The sequence below is a fragment of the Lepidothrix coronata genome, unplaced genomic scaffold (assembly GCF_001604755.1).
Source record: "Lepidothrix coronata isolate B3197 unplaced genomic scaffold, Lepidothrix_coronata-1.0 Scaffold231, whole genome shotgun sequence".
NCBI lineage: Eukaryota > Metazoa > Chordata > Aves > Passeriformes > Pipridae > Lepidothrix > Lepidothrix coronata.
The window spans coordinates 1,003,106-1,015,917 of record NW_016690411.1 but is presented as its reverse complement, the minus strand read 5'-3'; the positions used below and the strand labels follow the sequence as shown (position 1 = coordinate 1,015,917).

At 37.2% G+C, this 12,812-nt stretch overlaps 1 protein-coding gene across 1 annotated transcript in view; it reads left to right on the top strand.

Annotated features, from left to right (window-relative positions):
• The window catches only part of VAV3 (vav guanine nucleotide exchange factor 3), a 157,698-nt gene that overhangs the window by 101,391 nt on the left and 43,495 nt on the right, over positions 1-12,812 (top strand). The window contains exons 18-19 of the mRNA XM_017834280.1: positions 989-1,011; positions 3,940-3,985. Coding sequence (XP_017689769.1) covers positions 989-1,011; positions 3,940-3,985 — 69 coding nt within the window. The remainder of the gene's footprint in view (positions 1-988; positions 1,012-3,939; positions 3,986-12,812) is intronic.

Genomic DNA, 12,812 nt, shown 5'->3' with positions numbered 1-12,812 from the left:
GGCATGCCTTATCTTTGCATAAAGTGCTAGAAAGGCAGAGATTTTGTTTTCCCACACTTTACTGTTTAATGTAACCTTTTTTTAGCAGAACAAAATGTACTTGCAGTTAAACTTTTATTATTTCTTTTACTGTGAACGTGCCTTCCTGTTTAGAAGACATTACAGTAAAAGTTTTCAAATGTGATGAAGTTACATGAAGACCAGGCACGTGCTGCTAGCAGTGTGTGTAGTGCTAGAGAGTGCACACAGGTAAATACAGCTGTGTGCGCTTTGCTAACACACCAAACCAAAATCTAGAGTACACCCAAATACCTGTTATCAGATCACACACTCAAAGACATGTAAGAAAGATATCCCCTTTTGTGTCTTTTGTATGTGTGGTGGCGTGTGTATGCTGAATTGTTAGTCTTTACGCAGTCTTTCTGATCCCCTACAGGGTTTTATTTGTTTCATAATTTTTTAAATAGTACCATAAAACTTATAGTAAAAAAGGCAAATAAACCACCAATGGCTTCAGTCTATGATATGCTAATGCAATGCTGAATTGCACTTGAAGACATGAAATATAGAACACTTCGAAGCTAAAGGCGTATATATATGTATCTCGATACATGTTGACATATTCTTGAAAAGACAGAGACAAGAAAAGGTGTAAACTCGACTTGCAACGAAGAACTGTAGCTTTGAATTCCCAACGAGTCAGTGTTTACCAAGTGTTTTTGAAACGCTCTGAAAGTTTCCAAGGTGTATTGTCTGATCCTGCTGTGCCGCTGCCGGAGCGTGCCCTGCAGCCAGAGCCTGCCCAGGGCCGGGTGGGGTTTGCACAACGACCTGGCGCGGCCCCGGGCACTGGGCGGCTGCAGGTATCAGGTAGCAAAGGGAAGGCAGCAGTGTTTTCTTTAATGCCACGCAGCACAGACTGAGATTGCTATAGCAAAGGTGTACAGTTTGCAGTCACCAATAATGCCAATTTTTACTTATGTTTCAGAACACGGAAACGTGAAACATGAGGTAAGGATATTTTTCCTTTGCATGTGATGTTTGTTTTGTTCATGATATAAGAGTTCCTTATTATTTTGTGCACGTGTTGTGGGAAAAGATATGCTTTTCTTCTGGGTTTAGCAACAGATTTATTTAGAGTGCTGTAGAAGTTGTCTAAGCAACAAGGTATTTGTGATTAAATATGAATGTCTTCTGTTCAAAATGTGAGTTAAACTTGCAGAGATATGAGTTAGTGCTGCAAGCACTGAAAGGGGTGGAGTTTTTTTTTTAAGCTACAGGTAAGAAAGCATACATTGCTTCACAACTGACGGTTAGATCCTTACTGTTCCTAGACAAAATCTGGCAGTAAAGTTAAAAGTATTCTTTTTTTTTTCTCTGCCACACCAGGCAGAGAGGGTGATGAAAGATCAGCAGGGAAGTGTTCACCTTTTCATGAGAAAAGATTGTAGATGCAGAGGTATCCAGTGATTATAGAGTTTATGTAATCTGGAGAGAATGTTAAAATGGGACCTGGACAGAGGAGCTGCTGTGATGCACATAGGTACCTTGCCAATCAGCCCATCAAGGCTGCAAGCCCACCCTAGGTAATTTTCTGGCCAGCTCCTGGTGCCTCTCCACTAACATGTGGGAGAGCACAGCAGCTGAGTTTTGACTGCCAATTCTGACAAAGAGATGCAGCACTTCAAACCTAGAGCATAATAGTTTCTAGCATCTATTTTAGATCAGAAGTTTATAGTAATTTAACTGTTTAAATGACATGCTGGGTAATGTAAGGATGTTATTGCTGACATGGCTGGTATGGGGGTAGTCATGTGCAGGGCTGAGCACAGCAGTGCTCTCTGATGTTTGAGCTGTTTGGGTGTCACTGTGACCCCAGGTGGTGGTGGTGGTGGGACAGGTCAGGGCAGCTCTGCACGCTGTGGTGAGCTCCTGGGCTCTGGGCCTCAGGTGGGCTCTGGCTTCTGGAGGCCTGCAGGGGAATGGTGAGTTCAGGGGAGCTCTGGCTGGGGACTGGGGTATGCTGGCACGGCCCTGGCTCTGCCCAGGCACTGCTGCCTGCCTGCTCTCACTGCAACCTCAGCCGTGCTCCAGCCAAGAGCTGCCCAGCCTTCTAAGTCTCTGCCTGGAAGGATCCACTAAGTAAGGGTACTCTAAAATATGGGAGTCACAGCATGGTCCATTTGCCTGATGCTTTCCCAGTCCTGCAGCCAGCAGGCATGACTGGGGAGCTGTGAACAGGTCAAGTACTGGGCCTCATGGGCAAGGCTGCCAGGCTCTGTAAAACTACTGTGGGGAACATATTGTGGTGAACAGTATGTTCACCATCTAACTGGATGAAAAAACATGTATAGTGTTTTTTCTTGTGAGAGATAAAAACCCCTTCCTTTTTGGAGCTATTGATTTGCTGTTGCCTCTTGAATTGATCTAAAACATCAGGGTTACTTTCATTTTTACCAAGACTATTAAGTACCTGCTTTAATTATCTCTGTGCAGAAGGAAACTTGAGCATGCATGAAGAACTGTCATTTTAGAAAACATGGATTTATATTTTGTACCAGTAATGTAAAGAATCTGCTGGTACTGCAGTATGTTTAAGGGTATTGAGCATGTTTTCGTACGGCTCAAGAACAATTTCCTTAAAACTTTTCCTTCTGATCCTGTCATGTATATGACTTAGGTTGTCACAGAGTCACTGTATTGCTTGCATTTCAGTTAAGCATTTCTTCATCTCCCTTTGGACTTCCTTTACCCAGTCCTGCCCCTTTCCCTCTCTTCTGTGGTTACTCACCACTCTGCATCAATCTGTATCACCAATACAGCTTCCACCTATAAAAAACATGGTAGGATATAATTGAGCTTTTTGTTTTGAGTACTATTACCTTCATTGTGGCAGAAGTTTTAAATTTTTCTTCTTTCCACTACAGATGAAACAAAACTTGCATCCTTTCTTTAATTAGAGATGTGGGGTGCAGAGAGAATATGTCCAAGGACTCGAGAGTTTGAAAGCTGTTTTCAAACCAAGCTTTTTGTTTTGCTTGCTTGCTACAGGGCTTGGTAATTTGGTTATGCCTCAGGTTACTGCTTTCTGGCTTGCCTTGGTGTGTGTCCTGCATCAGCTTATATCAACTGCAAGTAAATCAGAGCAACCTAATTGTTCCCTTTGTTATGCAACATGCTTTTCTCTGCTTGGTTTGATTAAAAAATAAATAAATGCATGAGCCATCATGCAAGTTACCAGTTAAAACAAGCCTGCAAAAGCAGATCAGTAGTTCAAGATGTGTTATTTCACATTGAAATTTCCAGGGATCCATATTAAGTATCTTAGAATATAAAATGTAGAAAAAAAATTAAAATAATCTGAATCTCGTCAGAGAGTTTCTGATTTCACACAACTCTGGTTCTTCCAATTAAAAAGAGAGAGAGAAGTTACTAAATGTAGTTAAGTACTTTCCCAGAAAATAAGAAAATTAAGTATTCCATAGGGAATTCTAGATAGCTTCAGTATAAAGTAGAAATAGTCAAAGTTTCTACCTTACTAAACAACATAAGAGGCTTTGACTTTTGTGTTGGTGGACGTGATCTGGGGCAGATAATGCCAGACTGCGTGGTTTTCCCTTATCCTATTTGTAAATTATTAAAAAATACATTTGTACGTGTTATCAAAAATGTTGATGTATGAACAAACCTCCTATAAACTGAGAATCTTTTGAGCCTAGTGTCAGAAAAAATGGGGTATATGAAAAAACTGTGTACATTACTAAGAATATTTTTCAAAGTGTGATCTTTCTACAAGATAAAGATAATTGTGTTCGTGGTTGGGGGAAATAACTTCAGAAAACCAGCTTTGCCTAGTAGATTGTGGGAATGAAAGGAGTGTGATGTGCCTACATGAAAACATGTTTATTCATATCCTTGATTTGTATTTTTCCTTTGCAGAAAAGAACAAATGGAATTAGAAGAAGCTCTAGACACGTGGACCCAGGTTTGTGTCATGACTTTTTAGTATTTAAACATTAAATAAAAAGTGAGAAACCTGTAACTGACTTGTTCAAGTTGCATTATGAATGCTGTTGTAATGCACACAGTGTTGAGAACTTTATTGCTGAAGTCATGAAGGTCTAAAGTGAGTGCTCTGTTTGTGATTTCAAAGATAAGGTCAGCTGGTTGAACTTTAATTTTTTTTTTCTTTTTCTTTTTTTTTTTTTTTTTGAGCAGAGCTTTGGTTCTATTTGAGCAACAAAATGCCTCTGGGCTCTCAGTTAATGTGACCTACCCTAATGTGCTCTGCAGCTTTAAAAGAAATAACTAAGTGATGAAAAGCAGACTGTTGCTTTTGCAGCTTAGGTTCTGTTTCTCCAATTTGTGGGTATTCTCAGCTCTTAATTGTTATGGTGTGCAGTGCTTAACTGTATGAGTTGTTCTTCTGAAATGCATAAACCAATTGTAGTTTTATGTTGAATTTCAAGGTGATTTTGTTTTTCCTGTTAGTTTATAGTAGATACTTTTGTGGAATCGTGGCAGCAGCAGCCCTTAAGAAAATTAAATGCTTGCTTATAGACTATATACTCAAGTGGGTGAACATTTCCTCTGGAGACCCATTATGTTTCTGTATAAAATACTCAATGGTTTTCAGCGTAACTGTGTGATATTTTTAGTGTCATTTTTTACAGTAACTACATTTCTGTCCTTTATGTTTCTTGTATAGCTTAATTACTAGAGATTTGTTATGCAGATTATTTGGAATAAAACTAAGCTGTGGATTATTAAATATTTCTAGATGTGGACGCCTGAGAATAGTTAGAGTTAAACATTACATAGGATGGCAACTCTGTACACCACATTACAGCCTGGCAGAGCTGTACTTTTTCAAAAAGTAGGAATGCTGGTTGTGCCACTAGCATTGCAGCTGCCTTGGCTCTGAAAATCTCAATGTTGTAACTATGAAGCAGGCCACACCTTTCTTACTCACGTACCTTTGACATGTTTGCGAACACGTATCGTCACTTTGTTCCCTCTAGCAAAATAAACCTGCTTCATGATTCTATAAATTGTTCTGTGTGTTGTGACACACATAAAAGAAAAAAATGGACACCCTGTAACTCTGAAATTTAATACAGTCAGAGGGGAAAATATCAAGCACAGGAATTAAATCACACAGAAGAGGATGAGAATACTTCTTTCAAGTGTTTGCTAACAAGACTGAGTTCTTCCCATTCAGTGGTGTATGTTGCAGTGAAGTGTAATATGTGCTTGCAGAATAGTCCATATAGGTCCGTATCTTTAAACACAGCTGTCTCATGTAGAATTCAGCTCTGAGAAGCTTTTGGGGATACTGGAGGGTTTACTGACTGTTGAAGTCTGAGAGAAGTATTTGCATGACCTTTATATACAAGGATACTTTAAAATCAGTTCTTATTGAAAACTAAGTACCATCGAAATTACCAAAAAATTGAATTAATAGGTGTTTAAAAGCTGTATGTAACCAATGCCTAAAATATGGTTCTGCTTCTCCTCCTCTCTCCTTCCCCAGTCCACTTACACAGAACAGTTCTGTGAATTGTTGGAGTAGTCTTACTGAATAAAGTTCTTGGTGCCCATAATATTTTTGAAAGCCAATAGAATTGCAGAACATCTGCAAGATGTTCAGGTCCCTTTATTAGAGACGTTGTTGAAGAGGACTTCTTACAGAATTGCTTGTGACATTACAAATGTTTAAAATAAATAGTAATGAGAAATGGATTATACTGTCAGTTTTAAAATGAAGTGAGCTTTTTCATTTGCATTTTGCCAGTATAGGCATTCTGTGTCTTGCTGTAACTTGGAGATAGCTTTTAAAGACATGAATGTCTTTGCTAACCACTTGGCATCTATTTTGCATAATCTAAGTACTACTACTCATCAGATTGCACATTACCCTGAGAGACAGAAGATGCTATCCAGAGGGCAGCACTTGTAAGAGATCAGTTGTTTCAGGCATGTGTTACTTCATTGATCCTAAGAGCTTTTCAAGAACACTGGCACATAAATTTGCTTTGTTTTTAGGAGGTTTAGTATGCTGCTGCTACCAGTGTTGCATATTATGGTGCTGAAGCATGGGTACTAATTTAGGAAGCAGATGTTTGCTGTGAATCAATGACCAGCACCTGCAGTGTCTAAATATTGAGAGGAGTTTGATATCACCAGTAAAGACAATTATTTTGGGTTGCAACTTGTCAACATCATATTCTGTCATATCTGTCTTTGGCTGTTCTAGTGAAGAATAATGAATGCAGGAGGCATTGTGTAGTCAAGTTGATGTGTTGTGCTTCTCTTTTTATGCCTATAAGAGTCAAATTCAACTTTTGCTGACACAGCTTAGCCCAGAATCAAAAGTCATTTAAATTTGATGAGAAGTGGTGCAAGTGGGAAGATGGTCTAAACAAAATGTGACGATACTGGATTAAAATATCTCTTGTCTTCTGCTGGTAAGGCTCATTGAGGAAGAAACCTATCTAGCTGAAGTACTCTTAAAAACAATAAGTTTACTTATGGATTTTTCATTTGTTTTTCTTTGAAGTTGGGTTAAAAGTTTCGACAGTGACAGTTTCTTCCTTGAGATTTTCCTTGTGCTGAATAAGAAAGAAAGGTAGAAGGAAAAATGATTAATGGATGATGAGGCAGAGAAATTCCTGGGAAATGAAAACAGTCATAAGAAAAACATGTGCAGATACTGTTCAAAAAGAGATGCGTGCAGAAACTGTACAAGTGGAGAACAAATTGGAAATCATAAGAAAATATGACCTTGTCTTTATGCTGTGATAAAGGCTATCCCGTCAGCCTGTGGTCCAGTTGCAGAGAGCCTCCTGAATTGCTTCATCCATTAAGTTTTAGTGGGACAGATTTTAAATAACCTTTCTTTGGATTAAGAAATAAAGATAATAAATGCCATTGACAGAATGAACTGGTTAATACATCTGCAGCTGTAGAGCAAGGAAAAATTTGGTGTACAGCTTGCATTTGACTATAGAACAACATGATTCTGCTTAAATGCATTGGAGAAGTGATCAGACTGGTGTCAGTTTTTGTGTAGAATGGGCATGTGGAGTGATAGTTATGTGACATTTTATTCTTGTGTAGGGAATGTCATGAAGACTTTTCTGCATGTGTTTAATTTTAAGCATTGTGATTACTAAGCATGTGATTTGCACTATTGACTTAAATTACAAATGAGCCATTCCTGTGTATATTCATAAGCATAAATTCTTATTATGTGAATTCTTGAGAAGAATGATGCAGTCTGACCACTGTTTTTAATAGAAATAATTTTGTATGTATTTTAATAGGAGTAAAAATTACTGTCTGTCTCAGCTGTCGAAATAGTACAGTGTATGTTTGCTGTCTTTTTTTTTTTTTTTTTTTTTTTTTTTGGTGTAAAGAGTCTAAATATGGTAGATTCACAGCCTGGTGTTTTTAAAACTGGTTTTACCCTAAGCACTTCTGCTAATATAAACATTGGAACTTTAATCTCTAGAAGTGTGAAAAAGTGTAAAAGTACATTTCGTATCAGAAGGATAAACTTGGTAAAAATAGAACACTAGAAGCCTTATAGTCAAGATTCATTGCAGATTAAACTCAAATCTGATCTGTGAAAGACCGTTGCTGAGCATGTTCTGACTTCTTAAATAGCTGATTTCTTTATAAGCATGGATTAAAGATTAGAAAAGCTTAGTTCTGAACTGAGGGACAGAACCAACATGTTTTTTCTCTTCACAGAAAGTAAAATATTGTCTGCCTTTTTTGGGATGGAGGTACACATAGTACTAGCAAGTAATGTATGCGATGCAATTGCTTGGGCAGATGTATTTTTCAGCCCAGGAATTCAAAGTCCAAATACTAATTTTAAGAAGTAGTATTTGTATTTCTGGTTGGTGTCTGGTCCATACTTGCTTTGTGAAGCAACCCTCTAATGCTGGTTTTACACAGATCATAAAAAAAAGGATCTGAAGAGAATAACTGGGTTTATGATCTGAAGTATATACACTAAACAGACAACAAACAAAAATCTCTGCATGCAGAAGTACAATATTGGAGATATGTTTATTTCATTAGATATAGTGGATATAAGCTACCATGTGCTTCATATTTTGTTGAAATTGGATTTTTGAGACTTTTAACTAGGTTGTGTCATTGTTATATGCATGTGATTACTAAGCAGTGAAAAAATAGTCAAGTGTTTTTGTAGTGTGGTAATGTTTGCATCTTGTTTTCACAGTAAAAAATAGAGGATAGTGTCATATTGCCAGTTTAAATTTCCTTTTCAGGTAAGAATGAAGTATATTAGACTGTGAGATATTTCAACAAATTCTGACACAGTGTGCTCTGTGATATGCAAGTCTAACTCTCATTTCCATTTTCAGTGCCACTCCAACCGTATACTCAGCCAAAAGCAGAATCTGGCTCAAACTCAAATGCTGGGATATCCCAACCTGCAGATAATTCTTTGCCAAGCATGCAGTTGTTAGAGATAAAACTACTGTCTTTAGCTGAGGATTTGAAGCATGTCTCTCATTTTCTTGTTTTATTGAGCTATCCAGGCAAGTCTTTAGTAGTCCTGATAGACTGTTGTCTTTCAGCCCAGTATAGGGAATACTCAGTTTCATGGGTGGGAAAAGATAACCTTCTGCAACATGAAGCCCAGTGCTGAAAACAGGTACTCAGGAATTTATTTCTCCATTTCAACAATGGCTTTATGTCCCTTTGTTTTAGTTTTTGCAATTTCTTATTACAGATAAAAATGCAACCCATGGCTTAAAAAATGAGACAGAGAGAAATTACTATTTTAGAGACTTGAAGGAACTCAGAACATATACTTCTCTTGGAACTAAAGTGTTTCTAATAATTAACAACTATAACAAAGTGTATATGGTTTTGCATATTTTCCTTAGAAATAATTTTGTAATGTTTGTGGAGCATTAGATTTGCTAAGTAGCTGAAGACTTCTCTACACAGTAATATTTTAAGCTACAGAACTGAAAATGAGCTTTGATTGTACGTATGTGACACATGTTTAACTTTTGTGTGGGTTTTATTCCACTTTGGATATTTCTTTCCTTCTCTCTACACCATCTTAATACTTTGTTTGAGGTACCTATAAAGAACACAGTGCATGTCTCTAGGAATCTTTGTGGCCCAGGTGAATTGCAGGTAAGAACTAGTTTAACAGGGCAGCTGGGAGCACATGTGCTGCAAAAGGAGCACTCCTCAGCAGGACAGAGGCGATGCTCTTACTGACATGCTGTGTGATTCTGAAGATTCTGGAGTCCTTCTAAGGACTTTGCAGCTCTAACCTGACCATCTCTTAGTATTGATAGACATGTTTTAACATGTTTTACTTCATGTGGCTGGGATGGTGTTGGTGTTTGAGACCAGAGTCAGTGGATGTCCTTGTGGTCACAGCATCCTTATGAGCAGTTAATGGGACAGCTTCCCCCAGGTGGACCTCAGCAACAGGGAATTCAGAGAGATGCTGAATTGTGTGACCTAACTTGTGAGATCAAATTAATTTCTCTCACATACTTATTAAAAATATATATTACATTCAAGATCTTTGCCCCCTTTTTTTTTTTTTTTTGTACTACTGTGCTGATACCATGTGCTTCACAAAATAATGAATTCATCTTTGTTGTGATACAAGAAAGAACATGTCTAATGTTTTGCACCAAGAAATTTTCCACTAATGCATTTCTGGAAGGCAGAGCAGAGTTTTGTCTTCCAATGAAGCATTTCAAATGCAGTTTAATGATTTTTATTTGGGTTGTTTTATTTTAAATTAAAATTATTTTTACATTCCTGTTGGGAAGAGGTATTTTGAAAGGTGCCTGTCCCCTTGGCACCTCAGCAGTGAGCTAACATTCAGAGAACATAGCCTTTAGCCTTTTCTTTTAATTAAACATCAGAAGACCCAGATGCCAAAGGGTGAAATGTATTTATTCTGTTGAACTCTTTCATCCTTTCTGGTTGGATTTCAAGATCAGTTTGTAGTTTAGTAGTTTAAAGCCTTTTGTTTTAGTGGATGTGTTTTTGGGACTGTCTCTGTATCTTGAGCAATTAACATTTTATTTTGCTCTTAAAGAAATAATGGTGTTTAATACATGCTCAGCCATGTATTAGCATATTTTTTTAAACTGAGGTGGGTTAAAAATACTTGTGTATCTTTGTCTTTTTCTGTATAAAAACATTGTCAAGATTAACTGTTCTAAGCAAAACATCACTGTTTACAGATAATTGCAAGGGAGTTGGCAGGCAGAAAAAAAAAAGAAAAAATTAAATAGAAGTGGAAAAAATGGGCATACAAGTATAATCAATAAAACAAAAAACCACACTGTTTTGTATTTTAAACATGCACAAAAATAGTACAGTAGTATTTAAAAAAAAAAAAGAAAAAGGCATGTGCAGAAGTTATATGGCCCGAAGTTGCCTTTACTTTCCATGGCAAGTAGAAGGGAATTGCATAGTATTTTGCTAAAGTTCATTGGGACTTAAAAATCTCTTATTCATCTTCAAGAGGAATATTGCATTTACCCTTCTATTTTCCTATCTGATTTTAATCCTCAGGGTGCTGTCATTCTCAGAAGGCAAAACAAAGATAATAAGGCAATGAATGATTAAAAATAGTCAAAAGTTACTGAATTTTAACAGTACTCTAAAGCATATGGTTTCTTTTTTTGTGGCTCACTCATTTAACTAAATCAGTATTTGATCACTACTTCAAAGTAATTCTCACACAAAGAATTTGGGAAACATTGTAAAACTGAAAGAAGCTATCCCATGGGAGAAAAAAGACTGCTGAAAATTCACACAAGGGAAGCTCCCAGAACTGCCTCTGCCTTCTGCCTGAGGAAGGTTTTAAAGCTTGGTAGAAGGGGCCAGAGGCAAGAAACTGATGCTGCTTTTCAGGAGAGATTTTAATATGCTCACTACTTGGAGATTTCCCAGAGAAGAGAACAATGGGGCTGAGTTGGGCTGCAGGCCAAGCTTGCTCAGGATCCCTTCAACAGTAGCCAATTCAATGGATGCTAAGGGATAGCATATGGGGTAAGATGGTGTGGTGCTTCCTGCTGTACCTTGTAGTTTCGTTTCTTAGCTCTTAACTTTTCTTCCACGTATTTTTATTACCACTTTTTGAACCAGTCTAAAATCTTGGCATTCACACCATCCTTTAACTGTCACTTTCATAATTAGCTGTGTGAATAAAACATGTCTTTTTGTTTGCTCTAAACCTGCTGTCTATTGCTTTGACACCTGTACTTTTTTGAATTGAAAAAAATTAAAAATAAATGAAGAAATAATGAGTACTTTTTCTCTGATCACTATTGTGCCACTCATGAGTTGTCTCTGTCATACCCCTCCAGTCACGTCTCCTCTAGCCTGAAGAGCCATTGTCTGCTTAATTCTTCTGATACAGAAGCTTTTCTGTATGTCTGACCATCCTGTTTACTTGTTTGCATGCTTCTAGGTCCAAGAGTCGTCAGTCTTCTTAGTTCTGTGTCTGCTCCAAGAAATTTCTTAGCATTGGTACACAGCAAAATTAGATGATGATATAAAAGAACCGACTATGAAGGATACTTAGCAATTACTCTGAGATCTTTTGTCTATATGATGGTAGCTGTTTTACACTCCATAATCATGTATATTCAATCCATATGTTACTTTAAGTTAAATCTTTCATGAAGGTATGACCAAATGACTTCCAAAGGTTCTTCCAAACAGTTATTCTCTGATTTTGAATCCTGTTGTTCAATAATGCTAACTAATTTTTTCAACAAGGAAGGTCCAAGCAGAGATTCCTTTGGGTGACCCTTTTGTACACCACCTTCTGTTTGAAAAAATATTGTTTCTGCTGTTTATTTTTGCTGTTTATTTATCTGGGGGGAGCTTTGCCTCTTATATCATATGAACTGGAAGAGAGCCTCATAGTGAATCTGGTTAAAATTATTTTGTTACTCTGCATTAATATATAATCATGTTCATCAGCCTCACTGCCTGCTTCAAAGACTCTAAACAATGCCCCTGACTTTCCTTTAAAAAGTATTTGCAGTCTTTACGTTCTATTTATATACATACTTGCAAATTCTGTTTCTGTAGTAGGCTTTAACAGTCTGCCTTGTACAAATGTCAGGTATTTGTGTGGGAATATCTACTGATTATAACTGAGTTGGTTGAAAACATTGCCTTCACACCTTGGTACTGAGACTGTTTTAAGAAATAACTTGTAGATCATAATTAACAGTTCAGCACTGGTATTCTTAAATTTATTTAGTACTTAGTATTTTCAAGTTGTGACAGTATAAAAATTAATCTGATGAAGTTTTCAGTAGAATCAATTCATTCAGCTCTAGTCTTTTTAACCCTTAGATGTGGTTTATTCAAGAAAGGAAGGTAAAGTACCTTTATAAGGGATTTGGAGAAAACATTTGGAGTTCAGCCCTCATTGCTGCTCTTGCTGACCTGCAGATAAATAGAAGATGTGTTCAGTCTTGCTTCTCATAACCTGCATTTCTTAAGCTTCAGTGTATAACAGGGAATTAAAAAGTAACTTCATTATCTAATATCTTGCAAACGTGCCTCAGTCCATTAGCCTTAGATGTTATTCTTTAACCAGCCTGTTTGGAATAGGACACATGGGAGAGCGGAGACCATGAGGCACCGTCTTTTAGTTCAGACAAGAAAGCAGCATGTTTACTGTTCTTGGATTTTTTCCTTAATTGGGTTTGACAGTAACAAATAGCATGAAATACGATACAACAAAAGCTGCATGTTTGGATCACAGC